The 18,437-nt window shown below is 35.9% G+C and overlaps 1 protein-coding gene across 23 annotated transcripts in view; it reads left to right on the top strand.

The window, feature by feature from the left end:
• Positions 1 to 18,437, top strand: part of ADGRL3 (adhesion G protein-coupled receptor L3) — an 867,440-nt gene that overhangs the window by 588,534 nt on the left and 260,469 nt on the right. For all 23 annotated transcript variants that reach the window (XM_079920009.1, XM_079920003.1, XM_079919994.1 and 20 more), the window contains one exon: positions 11,009 to 11,089. In XM_079920009.1, coding sequence (XP_079776135.1) covers positions 11,009 to 11,089 — 81 coding nt within the window. The remainder of the gene's footprint in view (positions 1 to 11,008; positions 11,090 to 18,437) is intronic.

Below are 18,437 nucleotides of genomic sequence, written 5' to 3' on the forward strand. Positions count from 1 at the left end.
TCATAATGGTATTGTGGTTGTTTTTAAAGAACTCATATTTTATAGACACATACTCAAATAATTTACAGATGAAATTATATGATGTTTGGGATTTGCTTCCCCTTATTCTGGGATGGGGAAAGAGGCATGGGAGGAGAACGGTGAAACAATATAGCCCCTGAATTAACCATTGATGAAGCTGGGTGATAAACGTGTAGAGGTGGAAAACTTGTCCCTTTTCCCCTTCTAAATTCTTTGGCTGGTCTAATAATTAAATTGACATAAAGATTAGCAAGAGAAAAACAGATTTGATTTTGTTTGTACTGGAGGCCCAAAGAAATATGACTCAAAGAATTGACCATTGTAAGAAAGGGGTTTGGACTTGGGGTAGTAAATTAGTGAAGAAGTAACAGGGCTTGTTTATGCAGCTTTCTCAGCCCTGAGTTCCCTATCTGGGATAATGATGCCTTCTGTCCTCCTTGTGCAGAGAGGATACCTTTCACATGGGAGATTTATTTCCTGCTTTCAGGGAGACAAAGGAGGGTCAGAGTGTCTTTCTTGTACCATTTGTTTCTCAAGTAACTTTAATTCAAAATAATCAATATGCCAGAGTGGCATGCTTTGGGGTGATATATTCTGTTCCCCTTCACATGTAATTTTTATTCTTTCCTTTTTTGTACATTTTTGAATTTTTACTTTTTTTTTTTTTTTTTTTTTTTGCGGTATGTGGGCCTCTCACTGTTGTGGTCTCTCCCGTTGCGGAGCACAGGCTCCAGATGCGCAGGCTCAGCGGCCATGGCTCACGGGCCCAGCCGCTCCGTGGCATGTGGGATCCTCCCGGACCGGTGCACGAACCCGTGTCCCCTGCATCGGCAGACGGACTCTCAACCACTGTGCCACCAGGGAAGCCCTACATTATTTTTAATCATCTTTTCTACCCACCCTCCTTTGTGGGTCCCTGTCTCCTAGCCCTCTCACTTATCTGATCAGCAGGCATCCCCTCATATCATTCCTTCTGATTCCCCGTGCCTGCCATACTCTTTCACTAGACTACTAATTGCTGTTCCCTCAGTCTCATCTTTCTCTCATCTTCCCTCACTTCCCTTACCTCAGTTCAATGCTATTGTTGTACTCTTTTCTCTCACCTCTATCAAGGTACATATCATACTTCACTGCAATTTCTTAACCCTGCATCTAAGCTGAAGTCTCTCTTTGGAGCATTGTATTATCTTGTTCATATGGTATTGTTAATACTGGTCACAGAGTGGGAGTGGGTACTGAAGAAATATTTGCTGGAAGAACTACACACACACACACACACACACACACACACACACACACACACACACACACACACAACACAACACAAGAAAGTTACCTTTGCTCCAAATTACTCGATTTGTTTCCTTTGTGGCAAGAAATATCCACTGGAGAGAAGCCAGTCAGTGACCTTTGCACCTCCATCAATGACTTTATATCCTCAATAGGAAGTCAAGCATGTAGTTGTTTCTCTGCTACTTCATATTTTACTAAAGTCACTGAAAATAAGTGTGAGTAATAAGATGAAGGGGGAAAAGGAAACCAGAGTGAAAAGATAGGTGTTAAATTGACAACTTTACAACTCTTTTCTTTGATGATTACTTTTGATTGGTGTTTATATCTGCACCTGAAAGCTGACTTTTTGGATGCCAGATGATTATAGTCAGACTGGGATTTAAAGACAAAAAAAGCAAGCTGTTGTAATGTTAGGCACATGCAGTTTTCCATCAGCACAACCAACACATTGACCTCTGGTATTTTTTTTTGTAGCTGAAATTATTTTCAACAGAAAATTAAACTTTTTTTGAGGAGTCTCAAAGTATTTGAAAAACGTAGAAAAATCTACTTTACTTTCAGAGTATTTGAAAAACTTAGAAAAATCCCATATGCCGTTCTTCAATGTAGTTTAGTATAGGTTTCCACATTCCACGTGGAGTCATTATTATAATAGGGCAGAGAAATGCAGCAATGTAACCTGCTATCATTCTAAAGCTTGTAAAAGGAAAATGGCAATATCATTAAAAACCCCATGTTCAAAAATGTGAGATCTATTTTATTGTTTTTAAGGAGGGGGAAATGTCATATCTCTAGAGGAAATAATTAAAATCAGAAGTTGAACATTTAAAGGAAACGAACAAAAAGAAGGCATGAAATCTGCCTGGAGAGCCATAAACTATTAAACTTGTTTACAGCACTATATAGAAAATGAGGAAAATTTGAGTTGAAAGATAGTATAACTGGAGAAACCAATGGGGACTTTATGGTAGTAAAATGTGTTTTTAGTTTAGGAATAAAGTTGTGTTCATTTTCCCAATTACATATCACCGTATTTTATTTATGTCTTCTTTTGCTCATTGGTCATTGGTGTCATATTAATATGTCTATGAATATGTGTAAAATTTGAAATAAATGTTAGGCAAAAGCATCTGCTACCAGCACATTTTGTTCTTTCATTCTTAATTAATAGAATTAGATTGGGACTCTTATCTATACTTTTATCTTTTTACGATTTCCTATAAAAGTCAGATAATATCTCTTGCCTTTTCTTGAACTCTTCAAAATCTATTCATAGAAATTAAGTTAGGCCTTCCCAATCACTCTATTTAAAATTGCAACCTGCCCCTCCTACTTCAGATCCCCTTTAGCCTGTTCTAATTTGTTTCCATTGCCCTCAGCATCTCACACATATAATATTTACTGTGTTAAACGCTTACTATCTGTCTTCCCCTACATAAGAGTGTGGATTATCATTTATTTTGTTGTATGATGTATGCCACCCGCCTAAGAAGGCACCTGTCACATATGAGGCACTCAGTTAATATTGTTTGGTGAATTAATGAATGAAAGAATGAATTTAGCATAATAATAATAATATAGCTAAAAATTCTAAGTACTTTGCTACATACCATGCACTGTTCTAATTACTACATTTGTATACATTTATCTAATTTTCAAAACACCTCTATGAAGTCAGTGCTATTGTAATCCCCATTATACAAATGAGGAAATCGAGGCACATAGAAGTTAAACAGCTTGATAGTTGCTGGCTAATAACTTATATGGTTAATAATTCTATGGCTAAAATGTGGCAGAGTCCAAATGCCAACACTGGCAGTTCTGTTTCCTGGGCATGATCTTACCTGTTAGGCTAAATTGCCTTTAGTTTATAGGCAGAGCCAAATCGAAAAAATTATACATATTTTTATAAATAAATAGTTTTCAACCCTTTTAATGTCTCAACAACCTGAAAGCTCATGGCCCACACAACTTGAAAATAATTGCTTGCTAAGTAAGGCTTCAGAAGAGAGGGTTGAGGGCAGTTTTCTGCAGGCTAGCTGCATTTCCTTTCTTACTGTCCTCTGACATCACTCTTGACAACCACCACCTTGATTTGACATTTGAAAGTCACCAATTTATCAAGATGTCAGCTTCCTTATTCTAAAAATGTAGGTTTGGGATTATAAGATATCAAATGTCTTTCTCCCTTCAAACTCTATGGTTCTAAAAATGTATTGCTGTGCTCTGATGTGCAAGTAAAGTATTGACAGTAGAAAGAGGACAAAAAAAAAATCCTTTTCCTGTACTTAGTGCTGGTCAAGTCTTTTCTATATTTGAACTTTAGTAGAAATTGCAGAGAATTCCTCAAAGAAATAGAAATTAAATGAAAGTTGAAAAAGAGATTGAAAATAGAAAACTAATGGCTTTTCCAAAATCCATAATGGCCTTTTGTGTTCTACTAACCAGCACCCTTAAATCTTCTACATCTTTGGCATACCTAACACTGGATAGATAGTTCACACATTTTCATTTCAGAATGTGAGCAGCTCTTTCTTTGTTTTCGTGTTTTTGGCCAGATCATTTTTTTCCTTCTACTCTTGCAATGTGGTTGAACTGTACAACTTCTGACCCAAACCCTGTGCTTTACTTTTCTGTGTTCATTTGGGGAGATTATTCCCTTCCCAGATTTCACAATTGTCTTAATATTAATTATTTCAGGTCTCGTCAATCCTGATTAACTAGACTATCACCTTAAAATGAACAAACAAGCAAACAAGCAAAAAACCCTGAAAAACATCTCTGTGTTAGTGGAACCCTCATACATTCCTAATGAAAAGTAAAATGGTATAGCTTTGGAAATCAGACTGACATTTCCACAAAAGTTTATACATGGAGTTTACTATACGACCCAACAATTCCACTTCTAGGTATGTGTATTCAAGAAAAATGCAACATATGTCCACACAAAAACTTTCAAATGAAGGTTCATAGCAGAATTATTCATAATAGTCAAAAAGTGGAAATTATCCCCAAAGTCCATCAGCTGATTAATGGATACAATAAATATGGTATGTTTTTACAATGGAATATTATTTGGCAGCATAAAGGAATTAAGTACTGATTCATGCTACCATATGGAGCCTTGAAAAATTAAATTGAATGAAGGAAACTGATCACAGAAGACTATATATTTTTATGATTCCAATTACGTGAAATGTCCAGAACAGGTAAATCTGTAGAGGTGGAAAGGGGATGAGTGGTTGCCCAGGACTAGGGTGGGTTGGGAGGAAATGGGGAGTGACTGCTGAGAGGCTTCAAATTTCTTTTTATGGTGATGAAAGTAGTCTCAATTGATTGTGGTAGTGGTTGCACAAATCTATAAATGTACTAAAAACATTGAATTGTATATTTGAAATGGGTGAATTGTATGATATATAAATTATATAAGTATATATTTCATATAAATGTACACATATATACAAGTATGTATGTACATACATGTATATATAAATGCATATATATGACATCTTCATGCAAATGTATCATTTACCTACACTAAAAATTGAATAAAATCTAATTCATAAGCTACCCACCCATTACCCTGTTGCCATTATTCTTCTAGACTCCTAAGCCATGAACCAAGAAGCATTTTTTCCTCCCACTTTTTAATCCTTTGTAATTCTTTTATGAAATCTGTCATTAAGCAATGCTTATTCCTTTGATAATTACTTTGTAGGGACTTAAAGATAAAATGACATGTGAATAGCAACACCAGGAAACTCTGTCACCTAAAATTCATGTCCTATAAATTCAATATTTAAAATTTAAATTCTGCAGCACAAAATAATTAAATACAAGGGTATATAGATGAATCTTAACCTGGGAATACACTTCTTACAAGAAACAAAGATCACAGGGCATCACCAAAATATTATTATCAGTGTGTCTAGCTCTAAGGAGCTAGTAAGGTAGACTCAATAACGAATAATTACAACAATAAAGGTCAAAAAAGTTAAATGAAAGTCATCAAGAAAATTTAGAGATTTTATTCAAAATGGGGAAAATAGAATACTTACACAATGAAATATTCTTATAACCAAAATATAGAAAACTTCAAAAATAATTTATTCCTATTTATTAAAAAGCAATTCAAACAAAAAGCAGTCCATTTAAAATACATGAAGACAAACTATTTAAAATATTTATTCTCCAAATTGGTTTATAGAATTAATGTAATTCTAATAAAATCTCAATATGATTTTTTACTTTAAAATTTAGAAAAAAATGCAATAAAATTCAGAAAGAAAAATAAGCAGATATGTATCTTTTTTAATTTGGAAAAGTAAGGACAAAAATAAAAGGAGCACATCACATATTTCGATATACAAAGCTGTGGTTATGAGGACCAGGTGAGACTAGTATAAGACAGTCAAATATGGTGGAAAATGTGTCATATTTTTAAAACATGTGTTTGTCATGCTTTTTACCTCCCTATGCTCTTTTTGAGCTGATTGCATTTTTTTGCTGAATATTATTCACCATAAAGTCCAAGAGAAATTTTTATGAACGTTATTTATGGTTTTAACTGGAGTTTATTATTATTACTATTATTTTGCAGTAATTCTTAATATTCTCTCTTAATATTTAATTTTTGTCATTTTAATTACAATGAGTCTTGGCGTGATCCTCTTTCAGTTGATCCTGTCTGGGAGTCTCTGTGCTTCCTGTACATGGATGTCTGTTTCATTTCCCAGATTAGGGAAGTTTTCAGCTACCATTTCTTCAAATATTTTCTCTGTCCCTTTCTCTCTCTCTTCTCCTTCTGAGAATCCTGTGATGAGAATGTTAGTACACTTGAAGTTGTCTCAGAGACCTCTTAAAATGACTTCATTTCTTTCTATTTTTTCAGTTCAGCTTTGGTGATTTCCATTACTATAACTTACAGCTCACTGACTGTTCTTCTGTATCATCTAATCTGTTGATTCCTTACAGTGCATTTTTTATTTAAGTTATTGTATTCTTCAGGTCTGTTTAGTTCTTCTTTCTATCTTCTAACTGTTTGTTCATCCATTCTTCTCTTGAGTTCTTTGATCATCTTTATGGTCATTACCTTAAAATAAACATCAGGTAGATTGCCTATCTCTACTTCACTTAGTTCTTCTTCTGAGGTTTTATCTTATTCCTTCCATTGCAACATGTTCCTCTGTTGCCTCATTTTGCCTAATTTTCTGTTTTTATTTCTATGTATTTTGTAGGTTGGTTACATTTCCCAACATTGGGAAGTGGCCTTTTGTAGGAGGTATCCTGTGCATCCCAGCAGCAAACTTCCCTCTGGTCACCAGAACTATATACTCTAGGGGTGTCCCCTTTGTGGGCTGCATGGATCCTTCTGTTATGGAGGACTGACTGTGGTGGGTGGTCTGGTAGGTGTGGCTGGCCCCTGGTCCAGTTGGTTGCCAGACCCTGCGGAAGCTGGCAGCTGCTGGTTGGCAGGGCTGGGTCGTGAGGCTGCTCACTGCAGAATGCCACAGGGTCCTGGGGCTAATACTGACCCACTGGTGGCAGAGCCAGATTCTGGGGTGGGTGGTTCAGGGCTGGGGTTCACAGATCTACTATCAGCCTGCTGGTAGGTGGGCCGGTTCCTGACATGGCTGGCTATGGGTTCTGGGGTGACCCAAATCTGGTGTCAGGCTGGTGTTGGGCTGGATCCTGGGCCACTGGCTGAGGAGCCAAAGGTGTCACAAAGCTTGTGTTGGGGGGACTTCCCTCGTGGTGCAGTGATTAAGAATCCACCTGCCAATGCAGGGGACTTAAGTTCAAGCCCTTGTCCGGGAAGATCCCACATGCCGTGGAGCAACTAAGCCTGTGTGCCACAACTACTGAACCTGTGCTCTAGAGCCTGTGAGCCACAACTACTGAGCCCACATGCCACAACTACTGAAGCCTGTGTGCCTAGAGCCCGTGCTCCACAACAAAGAGAAGCCTCCGCAATGAGAAGCCCATGCACTGCGACAAAGAGTACCCCTGCTCACCATAACTAGAGAAAACCTATGCACAGCAATGAAGACCCAAAGCAGCCCAAAATAAAAAAATTAATTAATTAATTTTTAAAAAGCTGGTGCTGGTGGGCAGGGCCAGGGCCCAAGTGATCTTAAGGCTGGTGCTGGCCTTTTGGTGGGTTGGCTGGGTTCTGACAAAGCAGGCTGCAGGGCTTTGGTGGTCCTGGGGCTGGTATCTACCTGCTGATGGGCAGGGCTGGGACCCAGGGTCTCTGGCTTCAGAGACCTGGGGGTCCCAGGTCTAGTGTCTGTGCAGTAGTATGTAGGCCCAGATCCTGGGCCCTCTGGTGGACAGGGCCATGTCCTGAGATGGCTGTGGGCTCAGGGGGTCTTAAGGCAGCCTCACCCAGTTAGTTACTTGTCCTTATGCATCCTAGTACTGGTGCAAACAAGCTGGTGGGCAGACCAGGTCCCAGTGCTAATAGGCTAGAGGGAAGATTCCAAAATGACATTTACCAGTACCAGTGTCCGCGTGGAAGAATGAACTCCCCAAAATGGCTGCCACCAGTGTCTTTATCTCCATGGTGAGCTTCAGTTGCCTTCTGCCTCTTCTTGAGGCTCTCCAAGATCAACTGGTGGGTCTGACCCAGGCTTCTTTCAACTTACTGCTTCTGCCTTGGGTCCTGGAGCATGTGAGATTTTGTGTATGTCCTTTAAGAGTGGAGTCTCTATTTCCCACAGCCCTCTGGCTCTCTGGACACTAAGCCCCACTGGCCTTCAAAACTAACTGTTCTGGGGATTTGTCTTCCTGGTACAAGACCCCCCGGCTGGAGAGCTTAATATGGGGCTCAGACCTCTCACTCTTTGTAGACAACCTCTGCAGTTGTAATTATCATCCCCCTTGTGGGTCATCCATCCAAGGGTACAGCTCTTGACTATATCGTGATTCCACCTACTCGTACCCATCTCGTTGTGGTTCCTTCTTTATATCTTTAGTTGTAGAAGATCTTTTCTTCTGGTTTCCACTCTTTGTCATCAATAGTTGCTCTGAAAATAGTTGTGATTTTGGTGTGCCTGTGGGAGGAGGTGAGCTCAAGGTCTTCCTACTCTCCTAACTTGGCCAAATTCCTTTTTTTAGTAATTCTTTATGAGGGGGGTGGGACATTGAGAGACAATGAATTTTTTTTCAAACTATGCACAGCATCTCCCCATGTTTCCATATGTCCTTCCTGATGATGATAGATTACTACCCTGAGAACTGTTGCCTTAGATTTCTTATCTATTAGTTATCCTTTGTTAGAAGTATTGCCTACTAGAATGTGGTTTTTTTTACCTTTTATGTGTTTTTGTGGAGATAAATGTGTGAATACCACTGATCTAAAGTGTGGCAGGAATCTTTTTAAGAATTTGATTAATTTAATCAATCAACAACAACCTCCATAATTTCTAGTTTTTATTCTGTAGATCAGAAATTTCATTTACCAGATTGGAATCCATTACTGCATTTCTCATCTTTCTCTAAGGCTTAGAGTCCCAGTCAATGCCTACCACTGTGACTTTCCCTGCCATACTGCATCCTGCAGTTTGCTAGATTTCTCCTTGGAGAGAGAATGGAAATTGTGGCAAACCAGGTTCAGAATTTGACCATCAATAATCCCCATTCCATTCCACTGGCTCTTTGATATCCCCATTTTCCCTTAGGGATATAGACACTGTGAACTTGTACTGCCTAAAGTACCCGTGTTGAGTACTGTTGAGGTTACATGCTTATCCCAAGAACAAAGGCAAGTGTGGCATTTAAAGGGACTGTTTACTTCATTATAAATGTAGAGGTAACAGTCCCAAAAGCAGTTACTTGTCAGAGTTTAATCACTAAAATCTATACGCATTATTTTCAGGTTTAATATACCTTCTTTGAGAAAAATATTATGATATAGATGAAAACACTTGAAATTTGAAGTCAAAATATGACTGGCCTTGCTGTTTACTATCTGCATGTTAGTTACTTAATCTCCTTTGCTTGTATCTTTGACTTAAAAATGTGTGTGTACTAATGTATTACCTACCTTTAAATCCTTATAGTGATATTGGTTGCATAAAAGGAGATGATGTATGTATGACTGCGTAGTGGTTATTATTATATGTAGTAAAAGCCATGTTCCTTGGTTTGACATGAAATCAATACTATTTTATATGCTGATGTTATTTTGAACCAATATAAAGTGAAAGATTCTTATTTTCATTTACATGATCAATAAAGTTTCAAACCAATGCATTTGTAATGACACAAGACCTTAAAAATAAAAATGTTTTTGCAACCAAGTATGCAACAGAGGTAAACATCAGGTGTTTTTATAATTAAGATAATCTGAAGTTTTTAATAAGCTATATTACACATGGACTGCTAGCAGTGCACAATCGCTGTCATTTCTTTTATAATAGTGCTTTTAGTATTCCACTGAAACATGACCAGTGAAAGCATAATATTCTTAGTTACCATTATGAGGAGCTCTGTGTATTACAGCCTCTCCACTGTGTCTGCTGTTAGCTAGAAAAATGCTGGGAGCAATAGCAGCTACTATCAACAGGGAGCCATATTAATTATTTGAAATGTGCCTCATAAGAGAAATCAGCAGAGTTTATTACAAGTCGAATATTACTTGAAACAGGAAGGTTACTCTAATTGTTATCATAATCTATGTATCATTAACTTTCCTTGTTTAGGAAAAGAGATTAACAACCCTGTAGATTGCTATAGTAAATGTATAAAATATAACTGCATATTCCCATTATAGAAAGAAAGCTGTGGGTTCTGTACTTTTACCCAAACCTTCTTTATATAAAGTAGCTTTAGAAATTGAACTCTGTAATTATGCTTTCTTGCCTTAAAATCCTAATTGCTTACTGGATTATCAGTATACAAGCTATAGCTACTTTGAGCATTAGAAAACTCTTTTGTTTTTAAGCTAGCAATTTTTTTCAGTCAGCGTCTAGTCCTTCAAATCAACTTTAACTCATGAGACAGAAAATGTATTACAGATACGCATGTGAACTAGCAGCACGCTTTACAAGAAACAGAGAATGAATCCATCTACCTGCTTTTTTATATTGTGGTTAGTTATTATTTTTTCATCAAGTACAATAAGCAAGTAGGAGTAGTTTTCTACTCAAATAATTAGTAAAAAGTTTAAAAGTAATCATAAAAATAAGGTATAAATTAATTAGGGTTGTAAAGTTATCTAAGTAAGTGCTATTCAAAGTGTTATCTGACATAGATGCCAGTCTGCAGACCATTTCTTACTGATCTGCAGTGAAATAAATGCAAAAAATAAGAGTAAATGTTTAGAAACACTTAAAGCAAATTGATAGGGTACTTAGTGTCTGTTTAACAATGAAAAATGGGGACTTGCATTTTATGTCTTTAGTTTTTGCATTTCATTTTTCTTGTCAATCATTTTTATTGTATTTTTTAAAGTGTCACTCAACAATAAACTTGTGATTTAACAACAACAACAAAGTAGATGGCTTAAGAAGGACTGATTTAATTGCTTGATGTTTGGGTGACACATAATGATTCTGTGTTTGGATAGATCTGTCTGCACTCTGTAATGGTTAGTAATTCAGTGTGAAGAGAGATGTATGACATCATAAAACCAAAAAAAATGTAAGAAGACATAATTATAATATCTTAACATTTATTTTTGGGTCCACAGGACAGGCACATCATGGACAGGTACCGTACATCTCTCCACCAATTCACCTTGACTCTGAGCTAGAAAGACCCCCTGTTAGAGGTGAGTTGTATTCTTTTTTTTTTAGTTTAAAGGAAAAGAAATTTATTCATTCTTTGTTGAAGACAATTAATTAAATTAAAGATAACTGTAAATATGTATCTTACAATGCAGTGCCTATTTAAAAAACAGGAGGAAAACGGTGTGTAAGGAACGTAATAACAGAAAGAGTAAGTCTTATTTATAATAAGATGTGAATATTGTTTTGAGAAATGTTTGTAAACCAAATAAGAAATGAGGATCCATAGTGGAAGACTAGTTGAAAACAAACCTAGAATTAGAGATTACCAGATAACCGTTACTTTTGTTTATTGGAAATTTCTTCTTCTACTATCCTTTTTTATTTTAAAATAAGTTAAGATGTCTTAATCTAAGTCATATTGACAGATTTATTTCCTTGCAAAGTGATATCTTATATTTTATTATTCCTTTTAAAAGTCATTTTATTATTAATATGATAATTTAGTTTTAAAGTATATAAATTAAAATTATGTATTTAAATTGATGTCATCTGTTTAAAGATTTTTAAAAATAACTAATCATACAAAATAGAAGTTAAAAGTAACATTTATCTCATAATCTAAATACAGAATTTATCTTTCTACTTTTAAAAATTAATGATTTTTAAATGTTTTATAATGTTCAAACTAATGTAATAATAGACAAACTTTTAATTTTATAAATACCAAATATCCTATGCTTAATTTTTCAGTTTAAAGTAATATGGTATATTTTCTTTTTTTTTTTTCAAAGGGGAACATAGCTTTATTTTTATTTTATTAACATCTTTATTGGAGTATAATTGCTTTACAATGGTGTGTTAGTTTCTGCTGTATAACAGAGTGAATCAGCTATACATACACACATATCTCCATATCTTCTCCCTTCCACCCCTCCCTCCCACTCTCCTCACTTTGTCCCAGTGGCATGGTATATTTTCTTATACTTTCAATAGTATACAACAAAAGTCATTAGATCTGACTTTTATGAACATGTTTTCTATACATGCTATTTCTTCTGCCAGGAGTCTCTTACCTTTTCTTTTCTACCTAGTAAGTTTCTACCAGTGTTGCAATGCTCTGCTTTACCTTCAGTTCCTCTGTTAAGTCTTCCCATGTACTAGGCAGGAGCTAAGTACATGCCTCTGTCCTCCAAATATCCCCTGTGCTTGCCTCAGTTATTATTCCTAAAACACTGCATTTTATTTTTCAGCTTGAATGTCCCTTTTTCCTTCTGTAAGATCCTTGAGGGCAAAGAGTGTTATAATTATTATTTCTCCTCCAGCCACTGGTCTGTGCTTGGCGCACAATAGGAACTCCTAAAATGATTTCTAAGTGACTGAAAGTGAAGGTGACAACCTAAATTGTGAAGGATGTATCCTCATTTTTCAAGAAGAAAACTGAGCAGGGACAGTAAGAGAACCTTACAAAGAAGAAGCAGAATGAACCAGAATATGTTATATGTGAAAGTTGTGATTTTTTTTTTTTTTTTTTCGGTACACGGGCCTCTGACTGTTGTGGCCTCTCCCGTTGCGGGGCACAGGCTCCAGACCGCAGGCTCAGCGGCCATGGCTCACGGGCCCAGCCGCTCCGCGGCATGTGGGATCTTCCCGGACCAGGGCACGAACCCGTGTCCCCCGCATCGGCAGGCGGACTCTCAACCGCTGCGCCACCAGGGAAGCCTGAAAGTTGTGATATTTTTAAGGAAATGTTCTTGAGTGCACAGTAAAATGGGAGCAGTTTTAGAGGAAGAGACTGGGAAGATGTAATGAGGGAGATTGTGAAGGATTCTGTGTCTCATGCCAAGGAGTTTGTACTTTGTCCTGGAAAAAAATCATCAAATATTTTTAATTTTTAAAAAAATTTTCCTAAGTTAGTGGGGTGTTACATCATAACAGAGTCCGTTCTTTTTTTTTTTTTTTTTTTTGCGGTACGCGGGCCTCTCACTGTTGTGGCCTCTCCCGTTGCGGAGCACAGGCTCCGGATGCGCAGGCTCAGCGGCATGTGGGATCTTCCAGGACTGGGGCACGAACCCGCGTCCCCTGCATCGGCAGTTGGACTCTCAACCACTGCGCCACCAGGGAAGCCCCAGAATCAGTTCTTGATATGGGAAAAGTATCTCTGAAATCAGTGTAGATGATGCAAGATTGACAGAGGGAAGCCATTCGGTAATCCAGGTAAAAGATGATTGGGAAATTAGTTAGGAGTGTGTTGGTGGCAATGGTAGGGTCCGAGAAGTGTTTTGAAGAGACATGGCATTGGCTGAACTGATACAGGGAAAAGAGCAGAAATGCCTCTAAGGTTTCTATATTGATTAACTACTTGGATGCTTATGAAATAATTTCTCATCATGAGGAAGAGATGAATTTTAAATGGATGCCTTGTTTTAGACATGTTAATTCTTAGTAGAATGTTGTTCCCACCAAAGATGGAGACCTATTTATGCAAGTTGGTGACTTTAATATAATTCAGTTTTTCAGACATGATCCCAGTATGATTTGGGAAGAATACTATAAAGTCATGGGTGTGACAGTGTAATAATCGACTCCAAAAGTTAGTGGCTTAAACAGGAAACATTTTTATAGTTCACAGAGTTGGTTGAATCGCATATGTGCTGACTTGACTGAGGCTGGATGTTTAGTAGTTAGCAGGCTGGTTGGATTTTCAGGGGAGGAAATTCATTCACATGTTTGGTAGTCACCTTGATGTCATCTGCAGTGATGGCCATATGGCTCTCATCTTCCAGCAGGCTAGCCCCAGCTCATTCCCATTGTGACAGGATTCCCTGCAATGAGTAGGAAAGTCCTAAAGTTCAGGTATTGTTTAAGACTCTACTTGTGTCATGTTTGTTATGTCCCATTGGCCAAAGCCAGTCACACAGCCAACCCTAGACTTAAGAAATGGACTCCATCTCTTGATGGAGGAACCACAATCCAAAGGACCATGGAAGGAGAGGAATTTGGGCCATTTCAACCTACTGTAGCTAGGCACATAAAGAGTAAAATAAATTTAGAATGAAGCAAGACAAAAATTGAGTGATAAAATGAAGGAATTTATAGCCAATAAACTTAAACTTGGGAGTTCTAGACCTTTCTTATCTTTAATTTCCTCAACTACCACACAGAAGTTCAGAAATAAGAAATCCTCACAGTGTCTTTGTGAGGATTAAGGATGATACAGAATAGAGTCTGGCATCTGGTAAGCCCTAGATAATATGTGGCTATTACTATTGATGCGAACTTTGGGGTTTGCTGTTGTGACATATGGGAAGAGTCTGGGCCTTGGAGCCAGGCAGACCTGCAGGACCTTAGGCAGCTTCTGTCTATCAACTGTAAAACAAGTTTTTAAGGATGATTAAGTGAAACAGTTAGTGTCAAGTTCCTGGCAAATAACCTGACATAAACTAGACCCTGAAGAGTTAGTAGCTAAGTAGGCATTATTAAGAGCTTCACTTTAAAGCGGCATCATCTTAGTAAAAGTAGTGATGGTATTGACCTGGTGAAGAATGATCTACTAGAATCCAGCAGTGATCTCTGCTTTATATCTATCTCAAATTGTGCTCTCTACCTTAGAAGAATTGTCTTGATAACTTCTAGTTCTCACATAGTTCCTCTACATGCATTGACCCAGAGACCCTCCTAAACTACTGTGATTAATGCAATTGCGGTTATAGTCATTAGCTCATGTGCCATAGTCCCGTAATTTTCAAAAAAAAAAAGAACATTTAATTGAATAAATAAAGAGGTTTGTATAAATCACCAAAATAACATTGCAAAAGATCTTGTGCTTTTTTTCTTAAAACTATCTAATATTTTATTTAAAAACAAATATTGGAAATGGTAAGAGTTGGCAATATCATTGCTTTGGAACCACGAAGTATTTCCTTTCAACTTTCAACTCTCACCCCTCATCTGCATTTACTGTTTCTAATTATAGTGTACATTTTTGATATTTAAATTACACAAATGACCTGTACATTATCTATATCTATGTACAGAGAGGGAGTCTCTCATGTATATTATAGGTTTTGATTTGAATTTATACAATAAGATAAATTAGGTTCTTTAAATACTTTGAAATACTGTCTCTAATAATTTTGTGTGATTATATAGCAATATCCTTTGAACTACCTGAAAAACCACATTAGATATCTATTTTTTCTATTTTTCTACTATAATTTTATACATATTGAGAAAATGAGAGCTATGTCTTGATAGTCCCCTTCCGCCACTGACCTACAGTTCTCTGTATTCTCTTTCTTTCCCTCCCTGTACCAATTTCCACTAGTGTACATGCATGTTCATGTTTTAGGAATTATTGCTTTATATATTAATTCCCTGTGTATTTTACAGACTTGACTATATTTTCATAGGAAAATCATACTTAAGCTTTTTGATATCCATCAAGAGAGCAATACAAAACAATGTTTAAAATGTATTAATATAGCTATCAATATTAGAACAGGGAATTTTTCAGTAGAAAGTATGAATTTTCTAACATACAATTACATATCAGATTGCTTCAGATACTTTGCCATTTTATTCTGTTCTTATCTCAAATATTTTGGATTACTTGGTACCTTTTTTTTTAACAGTGATTGTGCTTTGAATATTTGAGATAGTGAACTAATTATTGGTAACTTTGGAATTGTTTTTTAACCTCTATTTTAAAAAATAATTATATAATTATTTTTCAAAAAGTATATGTGACATTTTCATTTCTTTTTCATCCCTTTAAGTTCTATATGTAGCTTAGAAATCATTTTGGTTTTGATCCACATGTCATCATACTACCTCCTTTCTATTCTCTTGATTTCTTTCACTTTTGCACTCACTTTTTAGGGAAAAAATATTTTGTGAAATTGATGCACTTGTTTGTCAAAATGTATTTCTTTTTTGGTATTGTGTATTTTAATTGTGACCAACATGCTCTTAGTAACCATATGGAAAATGTAGTAACAAGTTACCAAATAACCTTGAAAAAAATGTTGAAATCTGTATTTCAAAATAGCTGAAGTATTTAATAAATTCAGTGTCACCTACGCCCGATGAGTAAATTTGAGAGATTCTGTTGTTTAATGTGATCATACATGGATTTGGTCACATAATTTATGACTGTGATAACTTTATATGCATTCTTCAACTTATAGATTTTATTACTGAATAGGAGTGTAAATTCCAATAGTTTACTAGTGCATTAATGTCACAATACATTACAAGGTAATTAACCAGAGCTGCCACTATAAATAGAAAAAATAGTCACAACCCTCACTATAAACTACTTAATAAAAATAAGATCCTGAGTCAGCATTCACCATTATAGTAATTTTTCTTCCCATACATCTCATTAATCAGGACTTTAAAAAGAAAATAGTTTCATCTAGAAGCACTATTATTTTTAAACCTTTCATTATTAAAACAAGTTTGTTACAATTTTGTACTTAATTTAATGGGATTATTATATATTTCTGTATGCAAATAAGTTCTCTATGCTTTTCAGACATATTTCCCAATTTTGTGTGTTATAACTGAAATGAAAGTCTACTTTGTTATTTTTGTAGCAGATTTGTAAATCAGCACAATGGAATTCTTAGCAGGGCTCATTAGAAGTTGCAGTTCTGAAGGACATGTGTCCTTCAAGGATCCTCTGTCCCTAACCTTTAGTTTGCTTTCTAACTACTCACAAAATACTCTACCCCAAAATCATGTCTGTATTACAGACAGAAGCACTCAATGAAGGTGTTTGGGTGGGAATTTATTTTGGAAGCTGAATTAGAATCCTAAGCAGAGGTGAATTTTGAGACTCAAATATACCAATTGAGGCACACTCTTCAGTTGAAACTCTGTTGTTTTATTTTTGGTTTGCTTTTCTTTCATTGTTCTTCTATACAGTTTGTTGACAGCCTTAGCAGTTAATGATAGAACCCTACCTATGAATTCTTCACAACATCACTAGCAATTCAATTTAGGTAAGTTCCTGTCAATAACCAAGAAAAGACATTAACTTCTGAAAAATGTCCTCCATTTTATTACTAAGGATAATACTTTGAATATTTTGCTACATAAAAGTTTGCCAGTTACCAGATACATTCCGCCTTCTAATATGGTAAACCACTAGTAATAAAGCTGGTGAAAACAGTACTGTATTTATTCTGTATAGTAATGTGTATAGTCTTCCTTTAGGTAGCATCTTATGTTTGATCAGAAGTCTAATACTAAATGCTAATTTATACAGTTGCTAATTGTTGACAGTTACAATTTATACTCTGAAAAAAATCTAAAATATTTGGGCACATTTGGAAAACTGTGTCTATTTTTTTAAACTTTTTTTCTATAATAAAATGAGTAATATAAACATGGTTCCATTGGCAGATAATCAATGAACTAGAATAATGCCAGGCATTAAGTTTCATGTGCAAACATGAATTACATTCAGCACATCCACACACTGACAATGTTTTTTAAGTTCAGAATAAACAGATGGTCCTGCCTGGTGCATATATATTAAAAATAGGCTATAGCCAAAGATTCAGCATCACAAACTTGAGACGTTAACAAACGATATTATTTAGTGAAATATAAAAGCATTTGATGTTGATTAAAATAAAATAGGAACAAGGCATCTGGCATTCTTATTGAGGAGTCTCCAGGCTTGTCCTTTAAAGTGCTGTGATGGTGTTTTTCTAACTTACCTGGTTAGCAGATATTATATGGTAGAACATAATTTCCTAGCTTTATTCACCCTTAACCCAAGGGAATAAAAATTAAACTTGCATATAACAGAGTACTTTGACCATGTTAAGTAAACACCCTTTTCCTACACTTGCAAATGCCAAGCATTTTTTTGCTGTGTTTAAGTACACTGTGAACACCTACAAGATAGAGGCAGAGAGTATAGCTTGTTATTATTAATGGTAAACACCACTCTCATTCATTAAGTATGCATCTTGTGTCAGACACAGGAAAAAATATTTTATACATACTGCCTCTCTTAGTCTTACAAGGATCCTATCACTTTTTTCATTCAGACTTCTTGGTCATCATCATTCTATTTCTAGTATCAAGCATAGTACTATCATACTATGAAGTAATACTTGAATTTGGGTTGAATTTAATTGAAGTTAAATTCTAAACTTGATGGTAAAATGTACTTTTTATTCAATATTGTTAGGAATAAGTAGGAGGGTTTTGTAAATTGTAACATACTTTCCAAATATAAGTTATTGTTGAAAAGCCAACATTTATCATTTGAAATAATTTAGCACACTCCTGCAGGCCCCTTGTGGAAAATAATTCGTGTGTTGAGAATAATTATTCCAGAGAGTAGTGTGATCTAGTAGTTTATCACGTTAG

Source organism: Stenella coeruleoalba (genome assembly GCF_951394435.1).
Source record: "Stenella coeruleoalba genome assembly, chromosome: 4".
NCBI lineage: Eukaryota > Metazoa > Chordata > Mammalia > Artiodactyla > Delphinidae > Stenella > Stenella coeruleoalba.